This window comes from Dermochelys coriacea, chromosome 1 (assembly GCF_009764565.3).
Source record: "Dermochelys coriacea isolate rDerCor1 chromosome 1, rDerCor1.pri.v4, whole genome shotgun sequence".
In the NCBI taxonomy this organism is placed as follows: domain Eukaryota; kingdom Metazoa; phylum Chordata; order Testudines; family Dermochelyidae; genus Dermochelys; species Dermochelys coriacea.
Genome location: NC_050068.2, coordinates 222363474 through 222381461, shown reverse-complemented (window position 1 = coordinate 222381461; position 17988 = coordinate 222363474). Strand labels below are relative to the sequence as shown.

The following is a 17988-nucleotide window of genomic DNA, read 5'->3' as shown; positions in this document are numbered from 1 at the left end:
TGGTTTCCCAAGCTGCCAGAAGGTCAGGAGTGGCCTCTCCCTCTGGTCCCACTACCAGAGCCCCACAAAGAGGAATCAGGTCAAGCATTGAACAGCAATTGTAGGTAGACAAAAGGGTGGGGCCTCAGTCCTTTACTTTTATTGTCTGTGCTTAAACCTGGCCTTGTTGCCATGCATACACAAGCTTTTGATCCTTGCAATATCCTGTTGTTACTTCAGTCTATCGTGAAATTGTGTCAATGCATAAAGACTCAGGCTTTGCAATGTTCAGAGTGTTACCACACAGATATTTTGACCTGTAGGTCAGTGACATGTCCAGCAGGTGACAATCCGCATACAACAGTCTGACAGTTGGAAAAGTGTAATGAGTGTTTCTGAGCGTTCATAAGCTCTGAACTGCATTTAAAAAGAACATTTACACTTACAGATGATTTCTGAGCATTGGCAACAGTGTGGCTAAGCAAAATGAAGGCATCCATGACCCTTATGTGGGGGACCCCGTGTAAATAATATAACTCAGCTTCTTTCCTGCTTTATTACTTATTTAACAACCACAAAAGAAAGCTTGAACAGTGGACCAGGCCAGCTGCTTTGGCCCACTCAGGCAGCATATAGCTGGTTTAAGCAACCATCTGTAGGGAAATCTCTTGATGGCATAGAGCTGCTATAGCAGCTGTGATGTTACCCTACCCCCTGACATGGCTGAAGGAAATGGGCCATACACCTAGAGCCGCAGTTATCCCCAACTTCAGGAATGGCCCCTAGGAACCATAGAAAACTGGGCATAAATTAGAGCAGTGCAAGAGCCTCTAGGCCAGTGGTGGGCAACCTGCAGTCCATCAGCGTAATTCACTGGCAGGTCGCCAGACAATTTATTTACATTTGCATGGCCGCCCATGGCTCCCAGTTCACCGTTCCCAGCCAATGGGAGCTGCGGGAAGCGGCATGGGCTGTAGGGACGTGCTGGCCGCCGCTTCCCGCAGCTCCCCTTGGCCAGGAATGGCGAACCACGGCCACTGGGAGCTATGGACGGCCGTGCAAATGTTAACAAACTGTCTGGTGGCCTGCCAGCAGATTACCCTGATAGGCTGCGTGCGACCCGCGGGTTGCAGTTTGCCCACCCCACTGCTCTGGGCACTGTAATGCAAATAAATAACAGTAATAAGTGCTAAATATAGTTATTGCTGGTGTTACAAATGATGGCCCCTTTCAGCAAGATTGTTGCCACTAAGTTCATAAATTATAAAGCCAGAAGGGACCACTGTGATTATCTAGTTTGATGCCCTACATGATACAGGCCATAAGACATCCCTTCAGAAATGTCAGCTATAATCCTAAACTTTAATTTCAAATGATGTGAAGTACCTCCCAGATCTCTCAGCTGGGCAAACAGGACACAGCCTTGTATTTAAGAGTTCATTGAGTATTCAACTGAGCCTGCCCCAGCTGCCAAACTCTCTTCTTACCCCTCCTCTTCACCTCAGACAAGTACATAAGTAACCCAAATGACTCCTGGGTGTGGTGTTCTGTCCCATCTAGTGATACTGAGACAACTTAGAGAGAGAGAGAGAGAGATTAATGAGTCTGCTCTACAACCTTAGCTAAGGCTTTTATCTATATGGCTTTTAGCTCATGCAGTAGAGGATCATGCACTAAGCTCCAGAGGTCCCAGGTTCAATCCCGCCTGCTGATGACTATGATCTGTCGGTGTTACATATAGCCTTGACTTCCTTCCCACCACCCATTGCAATGTCTAAATCCAAACCTTCCTCCATCACATCATCTTGAATTCTCTCATTGTCCCTCAGATGCCTCTTCCACCTTTCACACCTTCAAGTAGTTCCTTTCCTTCACACAGCATCATGTTGCCTTCTCCTCTATCCCTGATGCTACATCTTCTGCTGGTCTCCTGCTCCCCAGCAAGTGCCCAGATGATTCAGATTCCTCCTTAACAGCTGTGGCACCCCCCCATAATCTTCCCCCACAAACACTCAGTTCTAACTTCTTAGCCATCAACATGCATTCACTTTCCAGGTGCCAGCCAGAGTTAACCTGGGTTGAATTGTTACTCTCTGTCAGCTGTTCGGTGGCTTGTGTGGAAGGATTTAGTGGTCAATATTCAACTTCCTGTGGACAGGTGTCCCCAAAACCCAGCCTCACCATTGGTATCCTTATTAGCGTCTTCTACAGATAGGCCAAAGAACAAAGGCCATATTTACAAGATGGGGGACTCTATCTTGGGAAACAGTGACTCTGAAAAAGATTTGGGGGTTGTGGTGAATAATCAGCTGAACATGAGCTTCCAGTGTGATGCGGTGGCCAAAAGAAGTAATGCAGTCCTTGGATGCATGAGCAGCGGGGAGCTCAAGTAGCAATAGAAAGGTTATTTTACCTCTGTATTTGGCACTGGTGTGACCACTGATGGAATACTGCATCCAATTCTGGTGTCCACAATTCAAGAAGGATGTTGATAAATTGGAGAGGATTCCGAGAAGAGCTATGAAAATGATTAAAGGATTAGAAAACATGTCTTCTAGTGATAGACTCAAGGAGGTCGATCTATTTGGCTTAACCAGGAGAAGGTTAAGGGGTGATTACAGTCTATAAATATCTACACAGGGAACCAATATTAAATAATGGGCTCTTCAAGGAAGGTATAATACAATCCAATGGCTGGAAGTTGAAGCTAGATAAATTCAGACTGGAAATAAGGCATAGATTTTTTTTAACAGTGAGAGTAATTAACAACTGGAACTTACCCAGGATTGTGATAGATTCTCCATTGTTGATCATTTTTAAATCAAGATTAGATATTTTTTCTAAAAGATATGCTCTAGGAATTATTTTGGGGAAGTTCTATTGCCTGTTTTTTATGCAGGAGGTCAGACTAGATGATCACAATGGTCCCTTCTGGCTGAGGAATCTATGAATCCTTCCTCCAGAAAAGGAACTCTGAGAGATAGCTACCAGACCTACAGCAGCTATGGTTGTGTGATTTTTACAGAAGTCAAGAATCCTTCACTCAGAGTGCTCTGCCACCAGGACCTTCCCATTTAAGAAAGGGGACATCATTTAGAGCACCTGAACTGTTCAAAACTGCTGCAATAGTACACAAGGAGACAGGGGGTCTGCAAGATATCCAGGACCTATGTTATGTGTAGACTATTATCCACAGTGAGGAAGCACTAAGAAAGAAAGGACATGTACATATCTGAAAACTGACATTTGTGTAATGATTCCCCAACTGGCAGACCTACCCAGGAATTAGTCCATTTGTTACTGTTATTTAGTTCAAACTAGTAAATTAGGCCATGGTCCTGCAACTGGCTTTGTGTAGATACAGCTTCACGCTCATGCTGAGTCTCACTGAAGTCAGTAGTGATCTTCTCAGGAACCAGGGTCCCTCCCTGAGGAGCCAGCTACAGGATTAGGGCCTCAGTTGGAATTGCTATACACTTGCTAAGGAAGTTATCAGCCTGCTGAACAAAGCAGGAGACTGCTGGATGGCTGAGTCCCAAAACTCAGATTCACAATAACTAGCAAAAGCAACTAAGGCATTAATCTCCGTGGAGAAACCTATTATGTAAAGTAGGAGAACCCTGCATGAAACTCCAATTTTCAGATAAGAGCAAATTTTCCTTATTTCATTATATGTGCTGCTGTGGCTCTGCACGGTTCCGACACCTCTGCGTTGTTCCAGGATGATGAAGATCTTCAATCGGCTGCACAAATCTATGATGCTTCTGGAATATTTCACCTGTCAGTCCTGGGAGTGGTCTTCAGAAAATATGAACATGTTAATGGCCCAGCTCAGTCCAGAGGACAGGAGAGTAAGTATACCTATTGCTAAATTGCAAATATTCTCAATCACAGTTCTATTTACCTCCAGTCTTCCAGGCTATCATATTTGAGTTATGGTTGAGCCTTCGAATAGCATCTTCCAGGGATGGTCAGCATTAAAAACACTTCCTTGAAAGAAAGAGAAATAATATATTTCCCCCCAGTTTTGTTAATTAGAATCATATGAGCCTTCAGTTTCATTTAGGAGGATGTTCTGCTTCTGCAATGCAACAAAGAAGGGATGGACCAAGCATTTAAGATGGCAACTCGGTGTTTACTCACCCCACCACTGTTCACTTCATGAAAAGTCTTCTCAATAGCTTCCCGCCAGTACTAAAACACACAACCCTGGGGGACCTTAATCTTGTCCTCTCCACTCTTCAACCCAATGGCAACATGCACCCTCTCACGTCTCTCCATGATGGTAATCTCCCTCGTGGCCATCACTTGGGCTCCGCAGGTCAGCAAACTAGCAGCCATGATGGCTGTTCCCCCATCCCCACACTTACACTGTATTTCATAGAGATACGGTTTCCTTGCGACTGCATCTCATGTTCCTCCCGAAGGTGGTCTCAGAGTTCCACCTCAACCAATCTATCCACCACGTCTCCCCTACAGACAGGACCCTCCATTCCCTCAACGTCTGCCATGCGCTAGCATTCTACCTCCACAGAACTTATGCCTTTTGCATGTCAACAAGACTGTTAATTTCCATTGATGACTGATTCAAGGGCCAAGCCCTCCCCTCCCAATGAATCTCAAAATCGGTATCCAGCTGCATCTGAGAATGTTACACACTTTCCAACATCTCACCACCCGACAGAATTACAGTGCACTCGGTGCAGATGCAAGCAGCCACATCCAGCTCCTTTGCAGGTGTCTCCTGGCAGGACATCTGTCGGGCAGCGATGTGGTGTTCAGTACATACCTTCATCACCCATTACACCATCACCCAAGAGACAGCTGAAGATGCTGCAGTGGATCATGCCATATTGCAGCCTGTGCTACCTCTTGCATCTTGGCACCCATCTCCATGCTGATCGCAGCTTGATATTCACCCCCATTTAGAATACATATAGGGACCACAACTCGAAGAAAAAGATGTGACTTACCTGTCCAGAGACAACCCAAACCTGCTGATGGTGAGGAGACAGAGTGAGGGCAGTAACTTCAGCAGATGTTACTGAGTCTGCTCAGTCCATGTGAGCATGCTCAATACAAGCCAAGCAGCATCTCTGGAGGGACACATGACCCTGTGTGCCTCCTGCCCACATGTCACCTCTGCCTATAACCGGAGGTTCTTTGAGGTGTGTGGTCCCTATTTGTATTCCAATACCTGTCCTCCTTCCCCTTTGCTGCAGACTGATCTACTCAGTGGTAAGAGAGTGACTGAAGAGGCGTTGACCCGCCCAACCTAATATAACCTCGCTTGAGACATGAGGTGACTCGTGCAAGTGCGGGTCAACAGACATTGCTGCAAAAATCTTTCAGATCCAGCACATGGCACTCATGTTTAGAATACAAATAGGGACCACATATCTTGAAGAACCTCCAGTTACAGGTCAGTAATCTCTTTTTTCCAATGATGTCAATGGGAGTTGGACAGGGCCGTAAGTACAATATTTTAGAAAATAGTACAGTGTCTTAGCCAGAGAAAACATACAGTATGAACAAGTTCTTGTTAGATTTGAGCATCTGTAGAGCAATAACTGCAGGATGTCAAAATCTAATGTACTCTTTGCTGGTTTTAAGTACTTCTGCACATGAGTGGGGGAGTGATGGAAAGATCAGCAACAGGGCCGAAGGAATACAATTAGCAGACCTAGGATGAGTTTCAATGTACCTGTGGGGCTGTATCATAAACTTGCAGAGAGATGGGGACTCAGTGATCGAATAAAATTGGTCTAGTCCCTTGTGAAATACTCATGCAGATCCCCAGTGTAGGAGATGTGGTACAAAACCTCACAAGTCATGGAATCTCTACACTGTGAATCCAGAGAGGCAGCAAATTTCAGGTATAGCTAGGTAACCTTCCTGTTTTTTATGGCCATATCCAGAATTCACTTCTGGCTCACAGCCGTGCTGATGCCAGTGCTCTTGCACCAAGCTGAAAGGGTTGGGTGGTCTTGAGAGTGAAGAGTTCTTTTCTGCATATCTTCCTTGAAAATACTTCTGTGGAGTCACATCAGCCATCTTCTTATTCATTCAGAAAACCCTGCTTCACAGTTAACAGTTCTCTCTACAAAGAAAGTACTTCCTCTTTATTCTTATTTGGTTAAGCTGTTTCTTCACTCTGTTAGACCTACAACCCCCTGAGAGCATTGCTGACACCTTTTCCATTTAAAATCTTGATCTATGAAACTAAATGTCATTAGCAATGCAATCTGACAAATTGATGTCAAACAACTGAATAAACAATTTCTTGGATTTCTGGAGCTACAGATGCTGAGAGAGAACGTAGCTCTGCCCAGCTGAATTACTGACCCAGAGGGACCTGTTGATTCAGTGTCTGGTCCATTTATTTTCACTGAAAATATAATCCCAGTATGACACCAGTGAACAGGGACAGTTTTCTGATGTATTCTCAATATGCAGTCTCCGTTCTAGCAAGATGGTTTGGGTTTTTTTTAGTGACTCTACATTTACAGATAACCACATGCAAGACAGCTGGCAGGAAATAACTAGTTTTTTAAGGTCAGAGGGTTGTGAGTTGAAAGCAGAGCCAGATGACTCTAATGAACAGTAGTATGATAGAGTTGGAGTCATATTTTTTCATTGTACATTTCTTCATTGAATCTTGTGGTTCGGAAATCTTTAGGCTTTGTTCTGAGTGGAGCTCAGTTCAAGATTACAGCAAGAAGTTGTACAGCTTTACTCTTACTGCAGATCGGATTGTGGCATTTAATTAACTTTCCTTTTCTTTAATTCCAGTTATTCAACTTTGATGTGCGTCAGCTACATTGGTCGGAATACATTGAAAATTACTGCATAGGAGCGAAGAAATATTTGCTGAATGAGGATATGTCTGGGATTCCTGCAGCAAAGCAGCACTTACGAAAGTAAGCCATTCATGGTCAAATGTGGTAACGGCCCCCAGCTGCCTTGGGTAGCTGTATCTAAGGGTTTTTAAGGCAAGGGTTTCTGTTTTAAATTGAATGATATGATTCCTGGGACAAGGACAGGTGAATAGAAACTGTGTCAAGTTGAGAATTATCTCATGTGAGATAAAAATGACATAGCTCCCTATTTATATCAGCTGAGGATCTGGCTTAATATTTCCTTGCCCATCTTGTGGGAAGAAAAGGGGGTTTGGGCTGGCCCCATAGCCCAGCAGCAGCAAATGATGCTGTCATGGAAGTAGTCAGTCCTCCTCACCATGAGTTATTAGTCACACACACAAACACACACACACCCTTCACCCCTAAAGAGGCAGAGAGGGGTTACAGATTTGTTGCTGCAGAAGTTCCAAAGGTTCATTTAGGACAGGAAAAAATAAAAGCACGAGGGGCAGCTTTGGATTTTGGGAAACTCCTAAAGGTCAATGACAATTTCCTGGGGTTGTGTAAAACTTTAAAACAGCACGTAGAAATACACTTGTACTGGATATTGGGGAGATTTTACCCTCACTCCCTGTCTCCCATTCCCAAATAAAATAGAGGCTTCAAAGTTGGATTTGATATTTTGGAACTAGAACCTATAAAGTTCTAAAACATTCTAAATTAAAGATCTTGGGTTCCTTTTTTCCAATTAAAAAAAAGTGTAAGCCCTGCTCATCTCCTCCAGACCAAATACTCAGAAGCACCAAAGAACATGCAAACGGGGACAGAGGTACTTCTGCTGGAGGACCAGTGTTATGCCTTTCAAGGAACAGCACTTTGCACTCTGGAAAACACTGACTACTGTGAAACTACAAGTGTAAAACAGGCTGTTGCTATTGCTGGGGTGTCACAAATGAATCATGAGTTTGTTGAGTAATTTTTAAAGATTTATAGTCCTAGTTCTAAGTGCTTCTATAATAAATCAGGAACATATAAACTACATAGTAACCCAAATGGGTAGCATAAACTCCATCACTACTAGTACAAGCCAAAATATCAAAACATAGCGCGCACACACAAAAGACTAAGCAATCTTGACCAGGTTAGGTCACAGCTAGTTTGCTTTTGTCCTGATCCTCCTCTTGGCCAGACACTGGGAAAGTAAGGAATGTGTAGAATTGTAGAATCTGTGTTTGACAAAAGGTAGAAACAGAGATTAATATAATCAGCATAATGATAACATTTTAGCCTAAATCATCTCACAGTTTCCCCAAATGGCTTGACATGCACAATAAATAGGGTTGGGGGCTGGAGGGGAAGCAGAACCCTGCAATACCCTGAAAATGGACTACTGGGGAGGATGTACCATTTCACGACATTACCTGTCTGAGATGTCACAGCGAGGGAGGAACAAACCCACTTAAAGAGCATTTTGTAAATCCCTGTAAACGTTCCATAAGCCAGTCACCAAAACTTCATTGTCGATGTTATTAAAAGTTGCTGACACACCAGAGTAAAACATGGACAATAGGACATCTCTTAGTCCATCCCTAGGCAATCGACCGTCAATGTTAATTCAGTCTCAGTTCAGGTCTGAAATCAGAATGCATGGAATCAAAGAAATCTGGGGCATGCTGGTGTAGCTGAATCTATCACATCACTGCATTCATTGCATTATAATTTCAATGCAGGGTCATGTAGGAGGCGGTGGCTTTGGGACACAAAGGAGACACCTGTTTAGGCACCAGTATCCTTGCTAATAAACAGAAAAAGCAGGAGGGCCACATCATTCCATTTTATAAATAAGAACACTTTAAAAGTGTTCTGCAGTGCAGAAATTCCTCTTTAAGTTTGATCCAAAGATGTTAAGGCTGCATCTCAGGGTATTGTTTTAAGTAATTTTTCTTAATGTGCTTCTCTTTTATTTGTCAGGCTAAGGAACATTCAGTATGCATTCAACACCACCCTCCTTGTGATCATCTGGCGCATTTTCATTGCAAGGTCGCAGATGGCTCGCAACATCTGGTACTTCGTTGTGAGTCTCTGCTATAAGTTCCTTTCCTATTTCAGGGCATCAAGCACCATCAGGCACTGAAATAGTCAGTAGCAGCCAAAAGGACCTTCCTCTCCTCTAAACATCTGGGCTTGAAAGTAGCAGGGAATCCACCACCAACAGCTGCCTGCAGTCAATGTGCCCTGTTACTATGATCACAATTATCTTTTTACTAATGCTTTAATATGTGACAGTCTTTCCTCCATAGGACCATGCTAATTTTAAAGCCATAACTGAAGCTTTAGGCATGGGTTGTTCTGGCTCTTTTGTCTAGATTCTGATATGCAAGAGGATGGATTAACCAAAGCTGCCATCTTTCCATCCAAAGTCTAAGAGCTAGACACTCTCATCCCCACCTCCCTCCTTAATATTTGCAGATTTTAGTCTTAGAAATTAGGAAAGGAATACGATAAGACAAGGAAATATCAAAGAAATAAATCAGTGAGAGGTTTTCTTAAATGTAATTCACAAATTCTAGCTCAATGGAACCAACTAGCTCAGTGGTTTGAGCATTGGCCTCCTCAACCCAGGGTTGTGAGTTCAATCCTTGAGGGGGCCATTTAGGGATCTGGGGCAAAAATTGGGGATTGGCCCTGCTTTGAGCAGGGGGTTGGACTAGATGATCTCCTGAGGTCCCTTGCAACCCTGATATTCTATGATTCAAATACAACTGGGCCAAATACCGTATTAGATTGTGAAAACACATTTTCCATGTCACTCAAAGCTAAGGGAAGTAAGGAGAAGTAAATTGTGGAAGGCTGATGAATGTGGTTTAGATCTCTATCTCAGGTTGCCAAGGACTGATGCTTTCAAGCCCTGATTGATGAGACATACAGAAGCTGTGTACATTTTTTATCAGCATGAACACACACGCACACAAAGTGACTTTACTATGGAGAGGCATTAGTCTCTCTATAATTTGGCTTCCATTAAAAAGCCCTCTTATCATTTCTATAGCTCTTGCTTGGAAAGTTTATGTGGCCTGAGAGTTGTTGTATTTATGCTCAACATGAAGGTGAATGCTTGTGCAAACCTTGAAGAAAATTAATAAAGGTGTTTTTGAATCAGTCATTTTAAAAAATCACCATGCTTTAAAATTCTGATTTTTGGCGAACATTTCTTTTGTCTAGCTGAAAAACAGCTTGTTACTCTCCTTTCAAACTTTCCATGTAGTTAAATTTCCCTGAAAATTCATGCACCCACTTTGTTAAAGAAAGTGTAATTAAGCAAAGTTAGTGACAGTGTTTTATGTGGATCATGCAGCCCGATCTTGCTCCCATGGATGTCAGTCTTAGTAATAGGCCCAGTCCTGTTTTCATGGATGACAATAGGCATTTTTCCTTGACATCTGTTGTAGAGGGATTGCGCATATCAGCTTGTTGCAGCTTAGAAGGCAGACAAGGAGTTGCAACTAGGGTCCCACTGAAAGGCTGATTTTTGTACCAAAAAAAGATACATTATTAAGCTTTCAATTTTTAATGATTAAGTCTCATTGACTTTCTTTAAATTTAGTGAGCATTTGTTAAGATTAAAAGACTTTAAAATGACTCCTTTTTAAAATGTTTGCACGTTTCCATTCTGTCTGCCCAAGCAAGTAACATTGCATCACAAAATGTGATGCAAGAGGCAGTTTTCAAGGCCAAAAATAGTCAAACGTCTATGAAGTGGCCATTATTTCAAAATTATACCTGCTTCTGACAGTGAAGGCAACAGAGGAAAAAATCATGGCCACAAGCAATATTTTTCTTTTAAAAAGTGAAAAGAACTAATAAAGTTACCCCTCCTTCCGCATCCTCTACAGGGCCATTTTCCAAATGAGAGTAACAGAGTTTAAACAAGTTGCCAGAGGAGGCTTTTGGTGGATCCCGGAATATAGATGCTCCTCCCCCAGCACTCTGAAATGGTAAAGCCATTTCTTTTCTCACTAGAGCACAGTACTCTCATACAGATTGCTTCAAGTCTCTGTACTTCAGTCAAGTGTAAAATGGGCTACTAATGCTTAACCACCTTTGTAAGGTGTGTTGAGGTCTTAGGATGAAAAAGTGCTTTGTAAATGCAAAACTTTGTTACCCCACCTTACAAAAGGTGGCTAAGTGGGACACAGAGGTTCAGGGAGGTGTCTAGCAGGCACTGCATCCTACTGGCTTAGCTGCTGCTTGTGCAATCAGGAGACGTGGTTTTCTAGCCTTGGATCAGACATGTCATGTGCTATGACGCTTCAGCAGTGTTTGAAGTGAAGGTCAGGTGCACTGTATTGGTATAAGCTTTCGTGAGCTACAGCTCACTTCATCGGATGCATTTGGTGTAAAATACAGAGGGGAGATTGATATACACACACCAAAAATATTTCATGAAGTTGACAGATTTCCACTCTATACGGCTAAATTCAGTGCCTTGCATAATTACAGGTTTCAGAGTAGCAGCCGTGTTAGTCTGTATTCGCAAAAAGAAAAGGAGTTCTTGTGGTACTTTAGAGACTAACATATTTATTAGAGCATAAGCTTTCGTGAGCTACAGCTCACTTCATCAGATGCATTGCTCCCCTCTGTATTTTCCACCAAATGCATCTGATGAAGTGAGCTGTAGCTCACGAAAGCTTATGCTCTAATAAATTTGTTAGTCTCTAAGGTGCCACAAGTACTCCTTTTCTTTTTGTGAATACAGACTAACACGGCTGCTACTCTGAAACCTGTACTGGTATGTATCACTAACATAGCTACCTAGTGAATGCACCTAAATTGTGAGGTCCACATGGAATGAGGCAGGGCTGTCTCTGCAGGATTCATTGTTAGCTAGTCCTGCACCACTCACTCCTTTATTTTACTAATCAGGTGACACGTTCACCCCACTGATTTAACACACTATCTTCATTTACCTGCACACAAGAGAAAATGAAAGGTCAAAAATAAACAAAACCTGGGTCATTCTGAAAACAAAAAAACTTCAAATAGCTATGGCAATCTTAAATCTTACACTGCCCACATAAACAAAGGACCCAATCCTACAATCAGATGCACCAGGGCAAATCTTTCAGCTCACATAAAGCTCCATCGAAAGCAGTGGGGCTCTGAACATATCTGATGTAAAGGATCTATGCCACGCATATTTTTTTCACAGATTCTGAGTTATATTGATCCCCACCATCCCCTTCCTTTGGCCAGACCTACTTGTGACTGATCGTTTGCACATACCATATCCACCCCAACCAGTCTCTATGTCTTCACATGCCTTGAACATGTCAGGACCCTTGTACCTGCATGAGAAGCAGGATGCAGTACATTTCACTCAGGAGGCTGATGGTACCAAGTTTAAGTTTTTCCAGGCACCTTCACGTTTTGCCAAATGCAACCATAACAGCAAAGTGGGCCCTTTCTTTCTCACCGTTGAAGAGTAGCAGAGCTAGTTGGGGACATTGCAAAAGCACAACTGTGACCACTTCTTCTTGTTCCAAGTGGCAAACTGTATTCTGGAGAGCTTTCACTGTCTGCCCTGCCATCCTCTTAGCCTCATCCTCATCTCTGAGGAACTCCAGCATTGCCAGCAAATAGCCCCTGAACTGTGTTGCCTTTCCTGAGTGGAAGACCAGCTAATTCCACTAAACCTGATCATAAGTATGATAAAACTTACATCTTTAATCCTCTCTTTAATGTGGCTCAGAACATCATCTCTGATTGTCTGAGATCTTTCTGTGGACCAGACAAGGTCTCATCAAGGACAACTCTGACCATGGTGTTCTGGTGCTTATGTTGACCACCTGGTGGAAATTCCTACTGAGCTCAGGCTTGCAGTGATTTTCCCTGGGCTCTTGAGATCTTTACAACCTCACACCAATGGTCTATGGGACTTTTGCAATGGTCTCCAAACACTGTATTCATCAACATACAGCCACTCTCTTTCAGTGAGCTCAAAGCCCAGGGGAAGTTCTCTCTAAAAGGAAACAGATGCTTGCTTCTCCTTTCCCCTCTCCCTCCTTTTGACAAAATGAAGCCAAATCCAGTTTAGTTTTTATTTCTTTTTAAAAGTTGCAGTTTTAAAGAGGTCCTGTAGGAAATTGTACTTTGGTTCATGGGCATTACACTTGCTGGGCAAATAACTGATTTTTTCAGTTTGGTGGCAGTTTTAGAAAATAAATTAGTTTGGGTCAAAGAATGTGACATTTTTTGGAATTTTTGGTGAATTAAAAAACCCACTGTGGGTCCCTTCCATAGCAGGGATTTAAACCACAGTCTCCCACATCCCATGTGAGTGCCCCAACCACCTGGCTAAAGAGTATAAGGGAGGGTGGCAAGAGCAGCACCACCATCCCCTTCTCTTCCTGCTATGGCCAAAATTATTGGTGTCACATTTGTGATTGGGTTTGGGTTGATCAAAGCTGCCTTTTTTGTTGAATAAACCATTAATCAAAAGAATTCCATCCGGTGCTGAGTCATAAGTATAGATAACTCACCCGGAGCAAAGGTTGCAGAAATTGGCACATAGCATCTGTATGAGCGGAGGCCAGTTGGGCTAGAGACTTTTGCAGAGGCAGTGTGTTTAGTCCTGTGCAAAGCAGTGGCTTCACTTTCCTTGTATCTTGTTGACCAATCACAGAGCTACATCAAGCTTCTTTTCACCATGGGTGGGACTCAAGCAATAGCCTAGAACCAACCTAATATCTTCCTTGCTCCCCCACTGCCCTTTTTGAACAAGGAGCTTTGAGGACAAAGCTGGTGGTCACATACTGTACAATCATGACAGATTATTTGCCACAGCATCACAAAACAGGATAGGATCAGTTACCATTTGTACCCAGTGGACTTACCGTGCAGTTACCACCTCATATTGTGACAGAATACTGCAGAGTTGTCATAGTTACTCGGGAAACTAACCTGTGACACGCTGAACCTGATGTACTCCTGTTTTAGTCAATATTATATGCACATACCAGGCTATAGCTATAAGCTGAGTGTTATGTAGAAGCTATGGAACACTGAATATCATTTCATTGTCAAATGATTTCTATGTTATATGGAGTCTGTCATAAGCTGTTAGCTTTCAAATAACAAATTGTATACTTTAAATTAAACTAAAAATCCCCAAAATTAATCTGAACATGCCATTTGACTGACAAGTCAATTTATTTCCAGAGAATTTGCTGCAAAATGAAATTTTTCAATACATTTGCAGGAAAACTTGACAACCAGACCATATTTCTTGGGGGCACTTTTGGTCAGCTTTTGCTGCTGCATTAGGTACTTCTCATGATGTTTTCAAGGCAAGCTGGTGCACCTCTGCGGGGGCGGGGGTACATATCTGTATGTATATTATACATTTTCAGCACCAATCATTTCACATGACTTCCAGAAACGTTGCAATTATCTGATCTTTTTTAAAGGCCAGGCTGTAACCATTTACTATGTGCTTTTCTAAATCAAATTAAGATGAAGTCAAACCCCCCACCTTAATTTCCCAGGTTAAAACAAAACAAAACTCCCCACCAGTACTGTTAAATAATCATTCAAGAATCCTTATGCAACTTGGAAAAGGTGTGGGGGTGAGAGGGCTTTTTGTTTGTTTGTTTGTTTTTAAATAAACTGCAGCTTCATGATTTAAAGTGTGTTGTTGCTTCTCCTGCACTGAAGTTCTACTGCAGACAAGAAGGATGAACTTGTTGTTCAACTGGGCTTTGTATTCTAGCGGTGAATAGATAATATATTGTGCATTCCTAGCAAATGTATCAGTAATGATCTTGCTAAATGGTGCTACACCTTGGTAAGAAGGTGGTTAAAAACTTATTTAAGGGCAAATAAAAACGTGTGCATTAGGAGTAATTTAATAGAATTTAAAAGGTACTATCCCAGTTTCTCAGTTACTAAAGAAAGAAATTGTGATATTTTTTCAATGAGTACCATAGAAAATGAAACTGCTTATATATCATTTCTTGATCATTATACATAATCTTGAAAATAGAATGAACCCTCTTTATAGCATAATATTTATGTCCCACTGCCCAAAGTTTATATGGTTATAACTGATATTTCTATACACTTTTCCCTATGAGATAATTTACTGTTATATATGTTACTTATGAAGTTTCTATTTCAAAAGTGTAATGTTTTGAGCCCTCAGTGTCAAAGTTGTAAGGTCACAGAATACAAGAACCTCAGCCATAAAATTGCTAATATTAATTTTATGTTATTTTAAACATTTAATAAAATATTTTAAAACAGTTGTTATTATGCATTAAGCTACTGGAGTTGCTGAGGAAAAGTTACTTACGAGCAATGGTGTTTTTCCCTATACCTCTTCTTCACCATTTCAAAACTTGGGGTGGAAAAGAGTAAGTTTTAGAGGGACATAGCTCAATCTCTCCACCTACAGGATTCAGAAGGCAAAAGGCAGCTAAGGGGGCAATAAAGGGGTGGGGGGGGAAGAGAGAATTTCTACATTTAGCTTGGGAAAGAGCCTGGTTTGGGATACAGACACATCCTTATTGTTTTTTTCTAAATGAGTGTCCACCAGACACACTGACAATTTCCACCGGCTGAGGATCTGCCCAAAGCTATCTTATGTTTAATTTATAACTTAAGGATCTGATTCTCAATTACGCTAGAGCCACTTTGCATCACTCTGGCAACTTAAAGTCAGTATAAATATAATTTACTCCCACTTAAAGGTAGGGTGACCAGATCGCAAGAGTGAAATATCAGGACACATTGGGTGAGCGGAGGAGGGGGAAGAGAATCACAGGTGCACAGCCCCGACTGGAGCCATGAGAGGGGGCACATAGCCCTAAGAAGCTGCAAGAGGGGTGTACGGCTCCTGCTGCAACCTGCACCACGAGCCATGGGGCAAGGACTCAGGACTCATGGCTCCAGCTCCAGCCCCCAGCAGAAGCCACGGGGCAGAGGCACAGGTTTCTCCTCCCTCCCAGTACCCTTCCCCACAGCCCCACCACCACAACTAAACAATGCCCCACACAGGCCCCCAGTGCCCAGACACACAAAGATCTCCCCCAACAGGCCCCCCACTGCTGAGCACCCCAAAACACACAAACCTCCCGCACTGCCCAGTGCCCTCCACACCATTGCACCCCACACACACCTCCCAGACACTCCATCACACCCCTTCCCTGGCCACACTCACCAGCCCTGCTGGGCAGTCTCTGGCTCTTAGGGTCAGAGCAGCATGGGGATCTCCAGACTGTCCATGTGCTGCCCTGCCACAAGCGCGAACTCCATGGCTCCCATTGGCTGGGAAAAGTGCCAATGGGAGCTGCTGGAGCCATGGAGCGGGGCTTGCAGGCACCGGCAGCATGCAGAGAGCCCCCGTCCCAACTCTAAGAGCCAGAGGGACCTGCCAGGGGGCAGGGTGGGGAGTCCTGGCGGTGCTTACCTGGGGCGGCTCCCAGGAAGCATCCAACAGGTCCTAGGGTCAGGTTCGGGGGGGGCTCTCTGCCCACTGCCAGCGCCTGCAAGCCCTGCTCCTGCAGCTCTGATTGGGCAGGATGCAAGCAGGTGCAGCACGTGGAGACACACACACCCCCGCCTCGGTGCCTAGGGACCACACTGCAGGCTCCTGCCAGCAGGCAGGCGCTGCCCCATGAAGCACCACCAGCCTGGGACCTCAGGTGCGTGCAGTGAGCAGTCCCCGATATCAGGACAAAGGGTGTCCCAACTGAGTATGGTCAGGACGTGGGACAAATCACTTAAAATCAGGACTGTCCCGATATTATCAGGACATCTGGTCACCCTCCTTAAAGGGCTCCTTGTGAAAATGAGAATCAGACTGTAATATATGCCCAAAACTGCAGACAGACTTCTCTACATTAAAGCACTAAGTAAACTGCCATTCTTAATCCAGCAACTGGCATGGCCTGCTCTGCAAAAAGCCCAGAATACCTAGGGCAAATGCAATGCTTGAACACAGCTTGCAGTGACTTCATGCTTAGATTCTGACTCAACTGTAGCCAGTTAGAAATAGTGACGTAAGAAGATGGACTATGAAATGTGCCCTACCGGAGATACAGATACTTGCCTTGCTAGTAGGCAAGGGTCATTTTACATGCAAAACAGATCTCACAGGTTACTGAACTAGAGGCTTCATTCTTACGGTTGCCAGTTTCGGTTGGACATATTCCTGGAAGTGCCATCACCTGCCAATCTTTAATTTGAAATTAATCTTTAATTCCTGGAGATTCCAGGACAATCCTGGAGGCTTGGCAACCCTACTCATGCTGGAAAATCACCTTGGCCTAGAACTTAGGGGCTCAAGGTCTCCAGGTGCCTAAATGAAAGAGATGCCAAAAGGTCTGGGTTCAGCAACAATCTCTTGAGACGAGAAAGCTGACTCCCTCACAGGTCTACAGTGTCTGAAATGTGAGCAGAGATCCAGATCCTTAAAGGTATTTAAGCTCCTAAAGTCCACCAATTTAAATGGATGTTAGGAGCCTAAATACCTTTGAGGGTCTGGGCCAGGGAGAACTTCCCCATGTCATTTAAACTGTTCAAAATTAACTCTAGTGAATTATGGCCATCTGCCTTGAAACAGTCTGGATTCTGAGAGAAATGTCATAGCATGTTCAGGGATGTCTGTTTTAAAAAACCCACAACCTGATATGGAATTCATGATTTCTCTATTTCCTGACATGGGCAAAGAGGAAGGGCTTGACCAAACATAGTAGAGCCAATTCCCTATACAGTGCAGGCTATACTTTTTGTAAGCTTGCATGAACTGCAGGGGGAGCTGTATGCAAAGTGATGATACATCAGAACACAAGCATTATGCAAAGGGGGTGGCATATACATTAAAATTAACCTAGCAGCACTGTTCCCTCTAAGCTCTGCGTGTGCAAACAGATTCTAAACCCCGCACACATGGCGAAACCACGTGCACAAAAATTTGCACAGAAACACAACAATTTGCACAGAAGAAATTTTTTGCACACACGGCCTGCCAAAAATTAGAAGGAACATTGCCTACCAGAGAGAGAAAAATAGGGCATCTTAAATTTAAGTATAAAATTATCAATTTTTTACTGTTTTTGAAATCAAACCTGTGTTTAGTAACTGGAAACTG

General features: G+C 43.3%; 1 protein-coding gene and 1 long non-coding RNA gene across 10 annotated transcripts in view; one reads left to right on the top strand and one right to left on the bottom strand.

The window, feature by feature from the left end:
- FAR2 (fatty acyl-CoA reductase 2) overlaps window positions 1–9419 on the top strand; it is a 227128-nt gene extending 217709 nt beyond the window's left edge. For all 4 annotated transcript variants that reach the window (XM_038387279.2, XM_038387278.2, XM_038387277.2 and 1 more), the window contains 3 exons: window positions 3701–3830; window positions 6772–6899; window positions 8811–9419. In XM_038387279.2, coding sequence (XP_038243207.1) covers window positions 3701–3830; window positions 6772–6899; window positions 8811–8973 — 421 coding nt within the window. In that variant the 3' untranslated portion in view covers window positions 8974–9419. The remainder of the gene's footprint in view (window positions 1–3700; window positions 3831–6771; window positions 6900–8810) is intronic.
- LOC119849905 overlaps window positions 6898–17988 on the bottom strand; it is a 67323-nt gene continuing 56232 nt past the window's right edge. Inside the window, exons 5-7 of one of the 6 annotated variants that reach the window (XR_006281527.1) lie at window positions 15190–15285; window positions 8261–8471; window positions 6898–8065 (exon numbers count right to left, since the gene is read on the bottom strand). This is a non-coding gene — a long non-coding RNA (uncharacterized LOC119849905). The other 5 variants (XR_006281522.1, XR_006281519.1, XR_006281518.1 and 2 more) reach the window with 5 other exon arrangements.